Source organism: Coturnix japonica, chromosome 5 (assembly GCF_054131305.1).
Source record: "Coturnix japonica strain WE chromosome 5, WE-NBRP24, whole genome shotgun sequence".
In the NCBI taxonomy this organism is placed as follows: domain Eukaryota; kingdom Metazoa; phylum Chordata; class Aves; order Galliformes; family Phasianidae; genus Coturnix; species Coturnix japonica.
The window spans coordinates 47,796,974-47,811,393 of NC_140667.1; the positions used below are offsets into that span (position 1 = coordinate 47,796,974).

Genomic DNA, 14,420 nt, shown 5'->3' on the forward strand with positions numbered 1-14,420 from the left:
TATTAGAAATAATTTCTCTTCTTCAGCTCCCTGAATTATTTACAAAATAACTCCTTCAGGAAGAGAACCACGTTTCTCATTTCACCTTTATTTTTCTTAAGCACTCATGGCTCAGAAAAGCCAAAAACTGTCATTTATGAACAGTAAAGCCTGCAGAATTCTGTTCTAGAATAGCACGCATTTGAGTTACACACAGAAAAGTCAACTTCTAGAACAGTGTTAAGAATGAATTTTTCAAACCTAACTGATTTAGAGCACAGCTGAAGGGCTTTAACACTGCATGAGTATGCAAAGAGCACAGAATTGAATCTAAAAGCAGAACACCACCATATCTTTTCCAGAGACACTCCAAGGCCTCCAAGCATTCTGAATTTAGCTGTCTCTATACAGCTGGGATGTGTTCTTCTCTCTCTTCTACCCCTCACTCTACATTTCTGTCACCCACTCTCACCCAACTTTCTTTTTTTGTAGTTCACATACAACATATTAAACAAGCTCTTTCCCTTTATCCCAATGTTGTTCATGTCAAAACCCACACTTTCACTTTTGTATTAGTTTAGCATTTTGCCTCCATCTTTTCTTAAGATCTTTGCCACATTATCTTAAAGAAATCCCTTAATTCTGTTTCACAGTTTTGAATGATCTCTGAACAGTTTGTCAGTCCCCAAAGCACAGGTTAACAGACATCCTTCTAGGTCTCTCCAGACTCCTTGGAGGCTCGGAAGCTCCATGCTCTACCATTCCAAACCAGACCATCAATTACCACACACCCCACTGTGAGCAGCAGCAGTTGGGTTCCAGGTTCTCTCTCCTTGCATAAGCTTGGAGAAGCTAGCAAGGCTTCAAGGCCACAAAGCTGGTATCAAAATTAAGTCTTGAATGCTCCAGTGCAATAGCAGAACCCGACCAGTGTGGTTGTGCTTACAGAACCTTCTACTTCCTAAGGAAACAGTGAGATGTACTGACTTCCCTACCAAAATCTTCTGACAAAGCGCACAGCCTGTGAGGAGACCACAAGCAGAAGATGAGAGCATAAGTGGAAGAATGAGAAGGAATTTCAGCCAACCTTCAAAATATGTGAAGTAAAGTAACTGAAAACTAGTACAGACACTGAAGTCAAATACACAAAGAAGAGCCAAATGGTTGGCTCTATATTTCTTTACACATTACAGCCATATCCTACTCCCTTCCCCTCTTTTTCTACACAGAATTTAGTATTTTGCTTCGCTAACTTATCTCCAATGTCATCTAAACAAACCTTGGCTCCTTTGCCCATTCAGTGATTGTTTTAGCTCTTAAGTAATTCTTTCCATTTGTATTGACTCGCTTTAAAAAACCATTCTGTCCCAAACCACAATCTGCTTGTCAAACTTTTGTTCCCGATCCTGTAGTTCAGCATTTAATTGTTGATGCAAGTACCATAGAGCTGATGCTATGTAAACTTTTTGCTCTGTAAACATATCTGGAATTTTCTAATGGAAAATGTTGGGAAGAGATGTAATCTTTACAATTTTAGTTTCTACCCCTAAGATACTTAGAATTTATGACAGTTATATCTCACTGTTTTTAAACCTATAGGAAAAGGGAGAGCAGGTCTGCTTATTTAGTAACACGTCATTCCATCTTAGGGCTGTCACTGGGAATGCAGTGAGGATGTAAATATTACCAAAAATATGCATACACAATCTTCATTTAAGATTCTCCTACAACCTACCTGGTACTTCCAGAAGGGATAAAAACAGATGGCCTGACCAGTGCTTATATTGTAATGATCCATACTTCGGACTACGCAATGCTTTTCCTAGTTCTTTATAATTGATGCTTTTTTAGATTGAAATACTATGACGCCTCAGCAACTCATTTCTAGACAAGTGTTAAAAGACACTTGCAAGTCAACAACGTTGATTTCCTCTTCCATGAATTGTTACACACAGCTACATTTACTTCCTTGCCAGTGAATCATTTTACACAAGAGACAGCATTCTCCACCTAAGTCCCTCCAAAAACACAGAGGACAAGTTCTTAAGCATTATATGGGATATGATGGGGGAGGGAGAGATGAGAGCAAGGAGATTGAAGTAAGAAGTAGGTCTTGCCCATGCTTCTCTCTTGCAGAGATAATCCATTATCTTCCACCAGCTGTCACCCATTTCAGAGCTCCCCACAGAGCTCTGAAGGTAAATCACTGGAGCACATTTTCCAGTGAAGTCTTTGTGTTATTTATTCTGTAGTTATCAAGCATATACTTGAAGTAACAGCTATTATTACCAATGGGCGTGGTGATACATTACAATCAGTGATGCAAAAGATGATGGCAGCGATGTGTGCAAAACCGTTTGTTGCTGCTTGAAAGACACCACTGCAAAGGGACTTCTCTAAATGCAGTTAGTAAATAAGAAATAAAACTTCTGAGCAATGAAGAGGAAATCAAGGGCATGTAAGAAGTGGGATGACGTTTCTCAGCAGTTTTATGCAGCAAGACTTTGCACACACAAAAAAAGAAGTTACTACCATGGGGAAAGAACCGGAGAGAAGTGATGGCATCTGTAAGTGTGCAGGTACATCCCAACAGGGAAACAATGTATTGAAACCAGAATATGGTGTGAACCACTTTTATACAATGAAACACAAGCACAGCTGGGTTCTGGTTTGCTAACACTCTAACACCGACAATACCAGTATGAAAAGCCATATTTCAAGTTCAACTTCATGCAAGTTTTACGAGTTTTTATCTTACAGAGGAAAACAAAAACCAGGGATAATCTCCCATTAGATCTTTACAGCTATGAGGTAGATTTATTTCACCCTGTTGTTAGCAACTGCTTGGTCAGACTTCCTGTCATGTCAGACATAAGAATACTCAGGATTCTACTAGATAGGGATCCCTTTGTAATACAGCACATCAGCAACACCTTTATTTTTCCTAAGGGGTGATTCAGCCTCACAGTCATACAGGGCTTGCAGGCTTCCCACAGCCACATGCAACAAAGCTTTAGAAATACTTCAACCGCTGTCAAGACTAACAACTAGACATAAGGAAATGGTACTTGGGAAAAAGCAATAGACATAAAGCATAAGTTCAAAAGTTCTTAAAGCCCGTTCTAGTAACTCTTGCAGGAATGAGGAAATTCACTTTTACTAGAAGCACGATAGAACAAAGGAAAAAAACTCAGTTTAGTTTCTCATCCTTTACAAATCCAAAATGTAGCTAAAATTTTGTCCATACTTACATTCAGTCTACATGGTAAAATATCAGCCAATGGGGGTAAACACTTGAGATGACTACAACAACAACACAATGAATAGTGCATTCACAAAAGTTATTTCAACTATGTTCTATACCAACAACAACACCAAAGAATGATTTATGGCATTTATTTCTGTTCTCATTCTGAAAAGCCTGAGGAACGAATATCTCATCTTAAAACAGCCACGACATTAAATAAATGAATTCACTAACACGGGGGAAAACATCAATCAATAATAGAGAATAAGAATGAGAACAATTTTTTGACTGGAAGCGACCACTAGAGATCACAGAGTCCATCATCCTGCCTAAATCTGAGGCAAAGTCAAGTTTAACCAGGCTGGCCTGTGCTTGGTCCAGCTGAGGTTTAAAGATCTTCTGGGATGGAGCTGTGGAACCCAATATGCTGACAGCCCCCATTTCCAGAAAGATGCACCGACTCCTTTTCCACTTGCTGTTTACCAGGATCCCCAGATCCTTTTCTGCACGGCTCTCCAGCTGGTCATTGCCCAGCTTTTATAAGTCTATGGTGTGAGATGCTGTGCTTGTGTTGAACTTTGTAAGGTTCACAATGTGAAGAAAAAACAACACTGGTATGCAAAAGGTAAAGTATCAAATGTGACATCAGATATCCTCACCCTCCACAGTGCCTGAAACATTAAATAAAACCTTTGCAATTTTTAATAGTACTTCCAAGAGCAGGAAGTTTATAACTACAGTACCTGTAATTCTAATTCTACTGGGGCACTTCTACTTCTGGGTTCAGTTACTTAAGAATACACACATTGCTAACGTTGAGGAGAACTACTGCGAGGTTCTTCCTAAGGACACATTCCCCAGCACTAAAAATACTTCAAATTAACCCCCCACCTCTCCCCCTGCCATTACATTTTTCACCTTTATAATTTATAACCAAAAAAGTCAACTTTAGAATGGATAAGGGTTGCATGCTCCCAGTCATGGATGCACAGCTGACAGGTTCTAGCCTTGTAGGTACAGCACTACTCACAACCCAGTAAATCCTGCTGGCCCTCAAGACCATGCACAGAGAAATAACCACAGTTCAGCTGTCTCAATAACCAGCCAATGCTTCTAAGGGCAACACAAAGACAATATGCGGGCCCGAAACAGTCTCCAGTTAGGTATCCCCATGGCATACTGTCTTGTATTACTTATCACACAGCACAAACTACAGCTTCAAAACAGCCTGATGTTGTCATTATTTCAAACTTAAGTGTCCAGGAAATCCCACGCTGAACTGGCAATGGAAATCTACACTTACAGAAGTAGAAGTTTAAACAGTTAAACTGAATTCCTCAGTACAGCCATATGATGGCATACAATTGAGGCACTTTCCTAGCTAGATCTGGCCTGAAGAAAACTTTTTGTACTATTTCCCTGTGACACAAGAAGTACCTTATCTGCAAATTGTCAGGAAGTCTGTTCTGAAAGATGATGTGTTCTGGAATTCAGTAAAAATACCGTTTCATCCATAAAAGGCATAAAGACTATCTACCGCAGACTCCAGCTTTCACCCTGCATTTACAACCAGGCATCCGGGGGTTTCTTAGCAGTTATTTTATTAGGACCTTTAGTTCACTTGTAGTCATTCGTGCGTGTAAAAATGTTCTTCTCCCTGCCCTCTGTAATAAGGCAACCAGGGTGAGGTCCCAGCATCATAAAAATGCTGTTTCCTTTTTTGATTGAGTAACTGGACAGGGCTACAGGGCAACAAAAGCATTTAAAAAAGAACCCACTGATAGCACACTGTGAGATCCCACCCTGGCCTTAAAAGAACACATAAGTTTAAAAGAGAGAAAATTCAAAGAGAAGTGACGTTCCCATTTCACTCATGGACAGTGTCCAAATGATCACATAATAGATAACAGAAACCTTATTGCTTTTTTAGAATTTTCAGTATATACATCTTAATGAAGTATATGCAACCACAGAAAAAAAAAAGACACATGCTACTTCTTTGGATCGAGTCCCAGAACAGGCAGAAGCCAGTAGAACAAAGTCTGCAGAGCACACAAACTGCATTCATCTTCTAGCACTGATAAGAGACAAGGAGAACAGAAAAATCATACACAAAAATTGGGGATGGTGGTGAATAATTGATCCTATCACAAGAAGAGCTAAACTTAAAAACCAAACGTGCCCCTTAAAAGCAAACCCTGGAGAGAACATATTTCAAAACGATAATAGGATCTTCATGTCTAAAGTCACCCTCCTGCTGTTCCTACTCCGCCTTAATTACAGCAAAATAAAAGGTAGTCAGAACATTCCAGCTCTCAGCATTGATCAGCCACGTCAAGGGCAGCAACAGAACTGGTAGCAGACAGAAAAGCTGCACGAAGAAACCAGCCTCTGAGAAAGGACGTGGAAAATTAAGATATGAGGATGCATGCTGTAATAGCAGCAGAAATAGCAGAGCACTGCCTGCCCCCAGGGTGCACAAGGATCTCCAGAAAAAGGGGGAAACCAAGGACAGAGGAATTCCACAAGAGTAGGGACGATGGATAACTACAGTTCCATCCTCTATAAGAAAGGATCCACATCCCATGAACCACACAGTCCTGAAGAAAAACACAATATTGGCAGAATAGTTGCAGCGCTCCTTTAAGATTGATTTCAGGATAGTTTTTCATTGCTTTCATCTTCATTTGTCACTCACTGATGTGTTTTTTTAACAAAAACTGGAACAAAAAACCCTATGATTAAGCTGAATTAAACATTCAGACAGAATGCTTCATGCACTTCTTTAAAATCCTGAAAATTAACATTTCACTAAATAGATATAAATGAACTTCAAGTAGGATTTCACACAGCAATTGCCCATTTTATTTATTTATTTATTTATTTTTGGCCAGAAAACAAATTCTAAACATGAAAACAACTTGGGATATACCTGGAGTTGATGCTGCTTCTCATCTTCTCTCTTGTTGGCTTTTTTGGGAAAGGCAGCTGAACATATCAAGTCCTTAATGGCCCTGCACTTAGGCAAGGTAAGAGCATCATCTCAGCCTGCACTAATGCTCACCTGACTAATGAACTCCATCCGTGTCTAAAGTTTGATGCTCAGTGAAGCCATCCCCACTGTTTTCCAAAGCTCAAACTCTTTCATAGAGGTCTCAAACTGGGCACCCACAGGTACCAGACGCATTTGAAGCTTCAGGCCATGGTTAAGTAATAACAGGCTTCAGTGTTAAGACCCTGATGACACAAATGACAGAAATTACTAACTCGGGCACTTCAGGATGCCCACAACCTCAGCTGGTAATGATGGATGCACATGCTTAATCTGAATGCACGCTAAGTATCTCTATAGACATGATTACTGAGGTCTGTGCAAAATCAGGGCTTAAGAAAACAGCGTGTAGTTTCCTATTGAAAAAAGCTACATTCATTATAGAAACAAAGGTCCTCGTAAGTGGAAGCCCGCATTCCAGCAATCTGCATACGCTGATATAAAAAACAGTGGAATATTTTAGTATTAGGAGACAGCTAAAAGGATCAGATCACATCAAACCATAGATTGAATGCACCTGAAAACGTTTAGACCCCAGAAAGCTTTTTTAAAACCAAGTCCCTCCCCCACCCCCCCTTTCTTTTTAAATACTAGAGCTTCAGTCAGACATATTAGCAAGTGTGATGCAAGTTCTTTGGTGACTTTGCTCTCGTGTGTACCATGCAAGAGCCTTAGAAAATGAAGCTTACTTCTGTTTGAAGCATTATCAAAGCAAAAATCTAGTAAAAATGTTCAATAAGCTCTTTCACTTTTCCCAACAATTTTGTTTGTGGGCCATCATCCCAATCATCTGTTCAGGGGTAAATAAGGAGATGAGTCTATGCAGCTAACCTGAATTCTAAGCATTACATTCCAATAAAGGCTCTGATACCTTTGCAACTGTTTAAGATATCATAATTCTCCCTTTTTGTAACAGCCATCCAAAAACAGCTTGCACGAACTGTCTCAAATTATAAGGAAGGAACAAAATGTAAGTTTCCTAAGTCTGAAGAATCTGCTGTAGTTTAACATTCCCAACTAATCTCAGCTAAAGATCAAGATTTCTGAAAACCGATGCATTAGTATATAACTATAACGCAAAATCAACTTGCTAAAAAAAGCAAACGAAAGAAGTCTCTTCAGCCTGACTCACGCAGTTAAAACTGTTTGCTTCTCGTAGGTGTAAAAGATACTGACTCACCCCCTCATGTGAATTATTTGCAAAAGAAAAGGTTACTTCAACTTCACTTGACAAAAAAAGTTCACTGCATGAATCTGCTGAATAAACCAACATCCGTGAGGTTTCTTTCCACTGAGAACGCATAAGTGGTGCCAACCATGGAAGTTTTAGTGGCATAAATAAAGTTCTCCTTGGCAAAATGTTGTAGCCTAACATTACCCACAAAAAAAGGAATTAAAATGACTTCTGTATTTCTACATGAAACTTGTCTGAAAAAATGTTATATTTATGGATGCTTATGAAACCCTATTTCCGCATCCTATGTTATCAAGTATCCCGTGCCAGACAGCACTGGGTGCATGTTTCCTATGTGATACAAGCATTTTGTGAGAAGGGACACTTCTCTATCCCTTGCTGACCTTTCATATATAAACCACACTAAAATATAAAATAGGTCATGGCATTTAACAGCAACTTATTAGCAAGCTTTTGGAAACTATCTATCCACAGGACAGAAGTAATGCCCACTTCTTTGGATGGCACAAGGGACAAGCTCTGTCCAGGACAGCTGCCATTTTAACAGCACATGCTGATGAGCATCTCATCCTCCAAGCCACAGTACCTTCACGCTGCCAGAACATGACTCCAGGATTCAATGCCAGCATTGCACAGTATATTATAGAAAGTCATTAAAAGATATTGCCCCGCTCTAAAAATAAGAGATTAGAACAGATGTGCTGTAAAGAGTCCATTATCCACTCCATAAGTGAGCTTTGAACCTCATGCCTTCAGATCACTGGCCTTGACTACAGTGCTCTTAAAACTAATGTGGCAGTTTTTTGCTGCTCCATCATGACTTAATCCCAACATCTATTTTGTAAAATAGCCATTAACAGCAGAGAATGCTTTAAGCCAGAGTTCAGTGGCCCTGCTAGTACTTGTCTGCCAGATGACCTCCAGAGGCTTCCTCACAAAGGCAACCCAGGCTACAGGGCCCTGACCCTGACCACAGGAAAGCCCCCAGGGAGCAGGAAAGGCTTCCAGCTGCACTGTGTACAAAGAAACCATGATCACCAAGCAGCCCTTCCAGAACCTCTGCAAAGCTGGAGCTCCTTGCCCCAGGAGCCTCACCCACTGCCTTGTGCTACTCCTGCCTCAAGTACAAGGCACCACAACAGTCTTCAGCAATCAGTTGGACTTTGGGCAGAGACAGGAGCTCAGACTTCTCATTCATCAGCTGCTTTCACTACTGAAGCAAACTGTCTTCCCAACAGGCTTATCACTGCCTGACCAACTTCTGCCTGCAGAGGAGGATGTCAAACAGGCCCGCAGAGGCTGGAGGTACTTCCTGGCTTTTTCTGCAGATGGGAAGGGAAGGAAAAAGGGAAGTGGTGAAGGAAGAGAACTTAAGCTAACAAATCTCAAATCAAGAAACATGCCACTATTAATTGACACTTTTTCCTGATGTAACCCAAAAAGGCCGTGAGGAAGACCCTCATAAACAGTGCTCCAAGCCTGACAACTCTAAGGTCACCTCAAAAACACTTCAAAATAGTTTGTCTCATGCACCAGTACTACACACGCTCATTTTCTAGCACACTGGTGTCTGCAGCAGACAGAGGATTAGGGCTATCCTGCAGTAAGCTCTGTAGATGCCCTACATGTAGGCTGCACAAATGTGACCTTTTCTCAGGTCCACATCCACACATGTGAATACAGCCATTCCAAGCTGAGAGAACAGACTCTAAACTCTTATGAAAGGAAGGCCACTGCATGTTTCTCTCTTCACTCATTAGAGCTTTTTATTTGAAAGGTTAACATGCCTCTATAAGCAGCTGGAAGGAGAAGAAAGTAGGTCTAGGAGCAGACTTGCAAAACTAACTCACAGACTCTTCTTTTAGCCCCCACCAAAAGCAAGATGCAAAACTTGAAGTACCAGTCCTCACAGTGACCCAAAGCTGTGAATCACTGCACCAGCAGAACAGCAACGCTTCTGCTGAGCATTCTGCACGTGATTTTTCCACCTATGGCACAGCCACCCATGTAACAGACATCCACCCAAAAGCGGCTGCTTGAGACTGGGCTACAGATGTTGCTGAGTGTTCTGCACACGTATTTTTTTCCGCTGCTCAACCCAGAGTGAGAATAAATGGCTGTTACTACAACAGCATGCACTGCCTGCCTATTACGCCAGCCAGGCAGGCTGACAGCAGGTGCCCAGCTGGCCTACTTGTGCTAATCAGCTGCAGACTTCTTTCTTTTCCCCACAGCTTCAGCCCGCCTTCGAGTCAGTTCTTCCCAAGGAAAACAAACAAACAAAACAACAATAGCAATAAGGAAAAAACAAAAGCAGAACACCAGCATAACTGGTGAGCAGACCCTCCACAAACTGAGAATGAGGAAGATCAGCCTAACCTATTCAGATATTGGCTTTAAGGGATTCTCACAAAGAAATCAAGCCAGTGTGTTGTCCAGGTGGGAGACAACGCCAAACAAATCCCATGGGGATGACCGCCATCCTGCCCTACACAGAGTGCCAGCAGTTCAAAACAGGGTCAGAGGAAACAAAGGCTGGAGCAAGACAGCCTGTGCTGCACTAAGAGCACTCTGACCACCACCAAAGCCCACTGCTGTTAGACTCTGCTCCAAATATTCTTGCCGACTGGCTCAACTACTGCCAGGAGCTGCTGGAGAATGGAGCAGCTGGTTGTGCCAGCCTCTGCTGGCTGGAGCGAGGGGCAGCAAGCACTGGCCACAGCCTACTGACATAAGTCCTGAATAATAAGGTGATGTCAGATGACCGTGGCTGAGGTGAAGTAGCCCTGTGAGCAGCCATCCTAGTGCTCCAGTACATCCGGCGTGGGATTAGGAAAGCTTCATATTCCTCAGCATGAGGGAACAACATGCTCCGTACAGAGGAACTGTGCCTAAAAGCCAAAGGGTAGGGCAGGTGATGCAGGCAGACCCGAGCCACGATGTCTCCTTGTCATGCAGAACAAGGTCAGACATGCTTTTTGCAGGCTAAGTCTCTCAGAAGGTCCCTCTGCAGTGCACAGACATTACTAAGCACCGGTGACCAGCATAATCCTCTCAGTAACTCCAAAGGCCATGTGCTGTCCTCCTTGCTTGCTGCATCTTTGAGTAGTCTCGGTGGGCTTGGGCATTTTCAGCCAAGGCTGATTTGTGGGCCTTCCAGGACAGCAGGACTGCCCAGCACCAGCATCTCTTGGGATGCAAGCCAGATAGCTTTCCTGGCAGCCCTACTGTGCTACAAGATCTGCTAGGGATGGGCAAGGAATTTGGCCTCAGAGGCACAAGGGTGGGTTACAGCCGACCAGCTTCACTGACAATCTTCAGAGAGGAAAGAGAAAATGTAACTGGAATAAACAGGGCTGGCTGTTGGAGTTCATTTTTTCTCTCGCTAGGAGCAGTATATGCAGTAATGGCTTAAATGACACTAAGCACAGATTTGGCAAATTGTTGCTGAACATGTAAGACATGTGTCTGTTGTGTTAACAGACTTGGATTTAATTTCCACTAGGAATACTGAGCATTATTTCAGTACCCGTGGTGTAAACAATACAGTGACAACCAACTGAGTGAGAACTTATTCAAGAGTTCTTATAAATAAAAGTAACTGGAAGAAAATCACTTCTGGAATCGTCACCTGAAAGCTCAGCTAGTCCTTCTCTAAAGCCAGCTAGCATAAGAAAAATAATAATAATATAATTCCAGTATATGGAAAAAAAAAAATAGGATATCCAAAATCCCATTCACCCTGGGAAAGCTACAACCATCAAGGTTAAAATGGCAGATTCTGATGATGCTTCTGAAGAGATGGAAGCCACAGGCTGCCCCTGGGCAAATGGCCACACCCTACGCTCTTCTATGGCTATCAAATAGGAAGAAGGTTTTGAAGAAATAAGCCTGGAGCAGCCAGGTTTATAGGGCAGAAGCAAAGAGATCGATCATCCGGAGCTCACTAACCTTTGCAGGTGATGTGCAAAGTTTCTTGGATGAAACAGGCTGAGAGAATCTGGCACAAGTCTCACAATACAAACACTGGGCTTGTTCTACAGCTCAGTTTAATTTAACCTTCAGACTCATGCAGTTTATTTCCATTGTCGGTGATAAGTCTCCATTTTGTCAAAAGGAAATTCCTTCTGTCTCCAGCTGATAACAAAACGTGCTGATCTTCAAAGTACATCCCAAATATTTAGCTACGCTCTCATGTTGCCACAGACACATAACAGCACACAGACCTCGTGTGCATCAATCCAGAATACCTTCTAACAGAGAAACAAACTGTAATTAAGACTGCACATCATGACATGAGGAAGATTAGTGTGTTTGGCATGATATTTTCCTTATTAGCTGGAGGCAGAAACAAGTTCCTTGTCAGTGATAATGCGCTGCAAGGGCATTAGGACACAGATAAAAGGTGTCTTGTTGGCGTTTACTTGCTTTTAACAGCTTGAAGGAAAGGGAGGAACCCACAGTATCAGCTTTAATTGCTTTTAAGGGTATTCCCGGCTGATGGAACACAAATATACAGCAGTCCAGACTTAGGCCCATCCCTTTACCAGGAAGAGCCTGGATTATAAACTTCTATCCCTGCTCTGCAGCACCAGATGGTAGCTCACATACATTTCAATTATTTATTGAATAGGCACTTTGTTATACTAGGGTAACCCCAGGCTGCAGTAAGAGCTACGCACTGTTTTTATTGGGACCTACACTTTTCATCAAGTCAGTCACCTTTTCACACTCAGTGGAAGCTGCAAATAGAGCTTAAAAAAGCAGTTTTACAAACAGTTGGATAATTGGTCTCTCCATCACACAGAAAATGACAACACAGGCATCCATCAACAAGGCACAACCACCAACAGCACTACAGAAGAAGCATATCTCTCTTTGGCCTGTCCCAAAGGATTGAAATCAAGGGAATGATTTCAATACCAAGGTGGTCTGCTATATCATACCAACCAGTTCATATGTGCTCAATCCCTGAAGCTGTCAGCTTAGAAACAAGAGTATGACAACACACACTGCACTCTGCAGAAGTCACACAAAGCTCCCACCACAAAACAAATAATCAATGCTCCCCTGGCTGCAGCTCGCAGGGCAGATGCGATAAAGTGGTTAATTATTCAGTTGGCAATCGCATTACTGACGTCAATAGAAGAGTCCAGGAAGTGAATCCTCTTAGTTGGTCAGCGTATGACAAAGAGTGGTGGTCCCCACAGAAATTAAGGAGAACCAGCTGCCCCCACATCTCAGTGCCTCTGTGGAAGCTCCAAGGGCATATTTGCATCCACTGAAGTAAATCGCCCCTCCCCCTCTCTTAGGAAATCCTTTGTTTTGTGGGTTTGGTTTTTTTTTAAGAGAGATCTTTAAAAGCCTCATTAACTGTACATGCATGGCCCAGCTGATAACAGGACAGGGTTCTGGTGAGCAGCCTTCTTTCCTCCCTCACCCCCAAGTTCCTCTGCCACGAAGAAGTTAAGTCACCTTCACTGCGCTTTATTATTCATAACTTACTCAGCTGAATAAACCAGTCAGCCACCATGGCTGTTTTAACATAAATTCACTTAAGCATTCACCAGGGAAGGATCTCTGCTATTTGCTCGCCTGTAGTCAACAACCTTAACAAAGCACCGAGGGACAGAAAACTTAGGATAAAAGTGTGGTAACACGTCTCCACGCTTCCTTTTGTCCGCTAGCGGATGGCTCTCAACATCACCCCGCTCAGTGCCACAAAACCACCGAACAAAGCTGCCACAAAGGCCGCCTGGCAGCGCTCCGGCCTTCGGGAAGGACATGCGACATAACCGCTCTCCCGCCGCAGCGGGGCCGGGTCCTGCACACAGCTGGGCTCGGAGCCGTCCCGCAGCCCGGCGGAGCTCGGAGCAGCGGGACATCGCCCTAACGCCGGGGCTCAGCCCGGCCCCAGGACGCCCCGCAGCCGAGCGTCTCGCAGCGGGACTCGGGGACTCCGGAGGCAGCTCCGCACCCACAGCCGGCTGCCGTTCCCCGCTCCAGCCGCGCTGCGGGACCGACGGCTCCCCCCGCCCCTCGTCCCTTCGTCCCGGCTCACCCCACTCGAGAAAGTCGGACACGTATCGGTCTCGGCGGAGCGGCGAGTCGCGGCTGCACTCGGCATAGACGCCGACCAGCAGGTCCAGCAGTGTCTCCACGCTCAGCACGCTGTCGTTGCGCTGCGGCCCGTCCAGCACCAGCTGCTCCAGCCGCTTCAGCCGCACCTTGGCCGACATGGTGCCGGGCGGCCCAACCGGCGGACACGGCGCGCGAGGCCCCGGTGCCGCTCAGCCGCTCAGCCGCCTCCCGCCCCTCACGGCCGCTCCGGGGCCGAGCGGCTCCTTCCACGGGCTCCGCCTCAGGCGCGGCCGGTCCATGGGCCGCTCCCGGCCTCCCGCTCCGGCCTCGCCCCGGCGGCGGGAAGGGCCGCACCCGCTGGGCTCCGCTCCGGGCTCCGCTCCTCCCCCGCGCCGGGCCCGACACGCCCAACGCGCCGCGCTCCGACGTGGGCACGGCCGGAAGATTGGGCCCAGCGGCGCGCCGTACCGGGGGGAGCGGGTGGAGGGGGTGCGACCGTCAACGATTTGAGTCCGTCTCAGCAGATTCGTCGCGGGGCTGAGAGGGGGTTGTGCGTTCGCGGCCGCACTTTCGCCTCCCGGCTTCTCGCCGCTATTGTGGATTCATGAACACTGGAAAAGACCGCTAAGATCATCGACCGCTGAGATAATCTGACCCAGCCATCAGCATGTTCCCACCATGCTCGCTAACCACACAGAATCACAGAATGACCCGGGTTGGAAGGGACCTCAAGGATCATGTAGTTCCAACCCCCCTGCCTGGCAGGGCCACCAAACATACACCTTTACTAGATCAGGTTGCCCAGGGCCCCGTCCAACCTGGTCTTGAACACCTCCAAGGACGGGGCATCCACAACCTCCCTGGGC

General features: G+C 44.5%; 1 protein-coding gene across 15 annotated transcripts in view; it reads right to left on the minus strand.

The window, feature by feature from the left end:
• The window catches only part of CDC42BPB (CDC42 binding protein kinase beta), an 80,492-nt gene extending 66,521 nt beyond the window's left edge, over positions 1–13,971 (minus strand). For all 15 annotated transcript variants that reach the window (XR_014947282.1, XM_085550595.1, XM_015865562.3 and 12 more), the window contains exon 1: positions 13,535–13,971. Coding sequence is in view for 14 of the 15 variants with exons in the window: in XM_085550595.1 (XP_085406721.1) it covers positions 13,535–13,712 (178 nt within the window). In the remaining variant the exon portion in view is untranslated. The remainder of the gene's footprint in view (positions 1–13,534) is intronic.
• Positions 13,972–14,420: the final 449 nt, after the last annotated feature.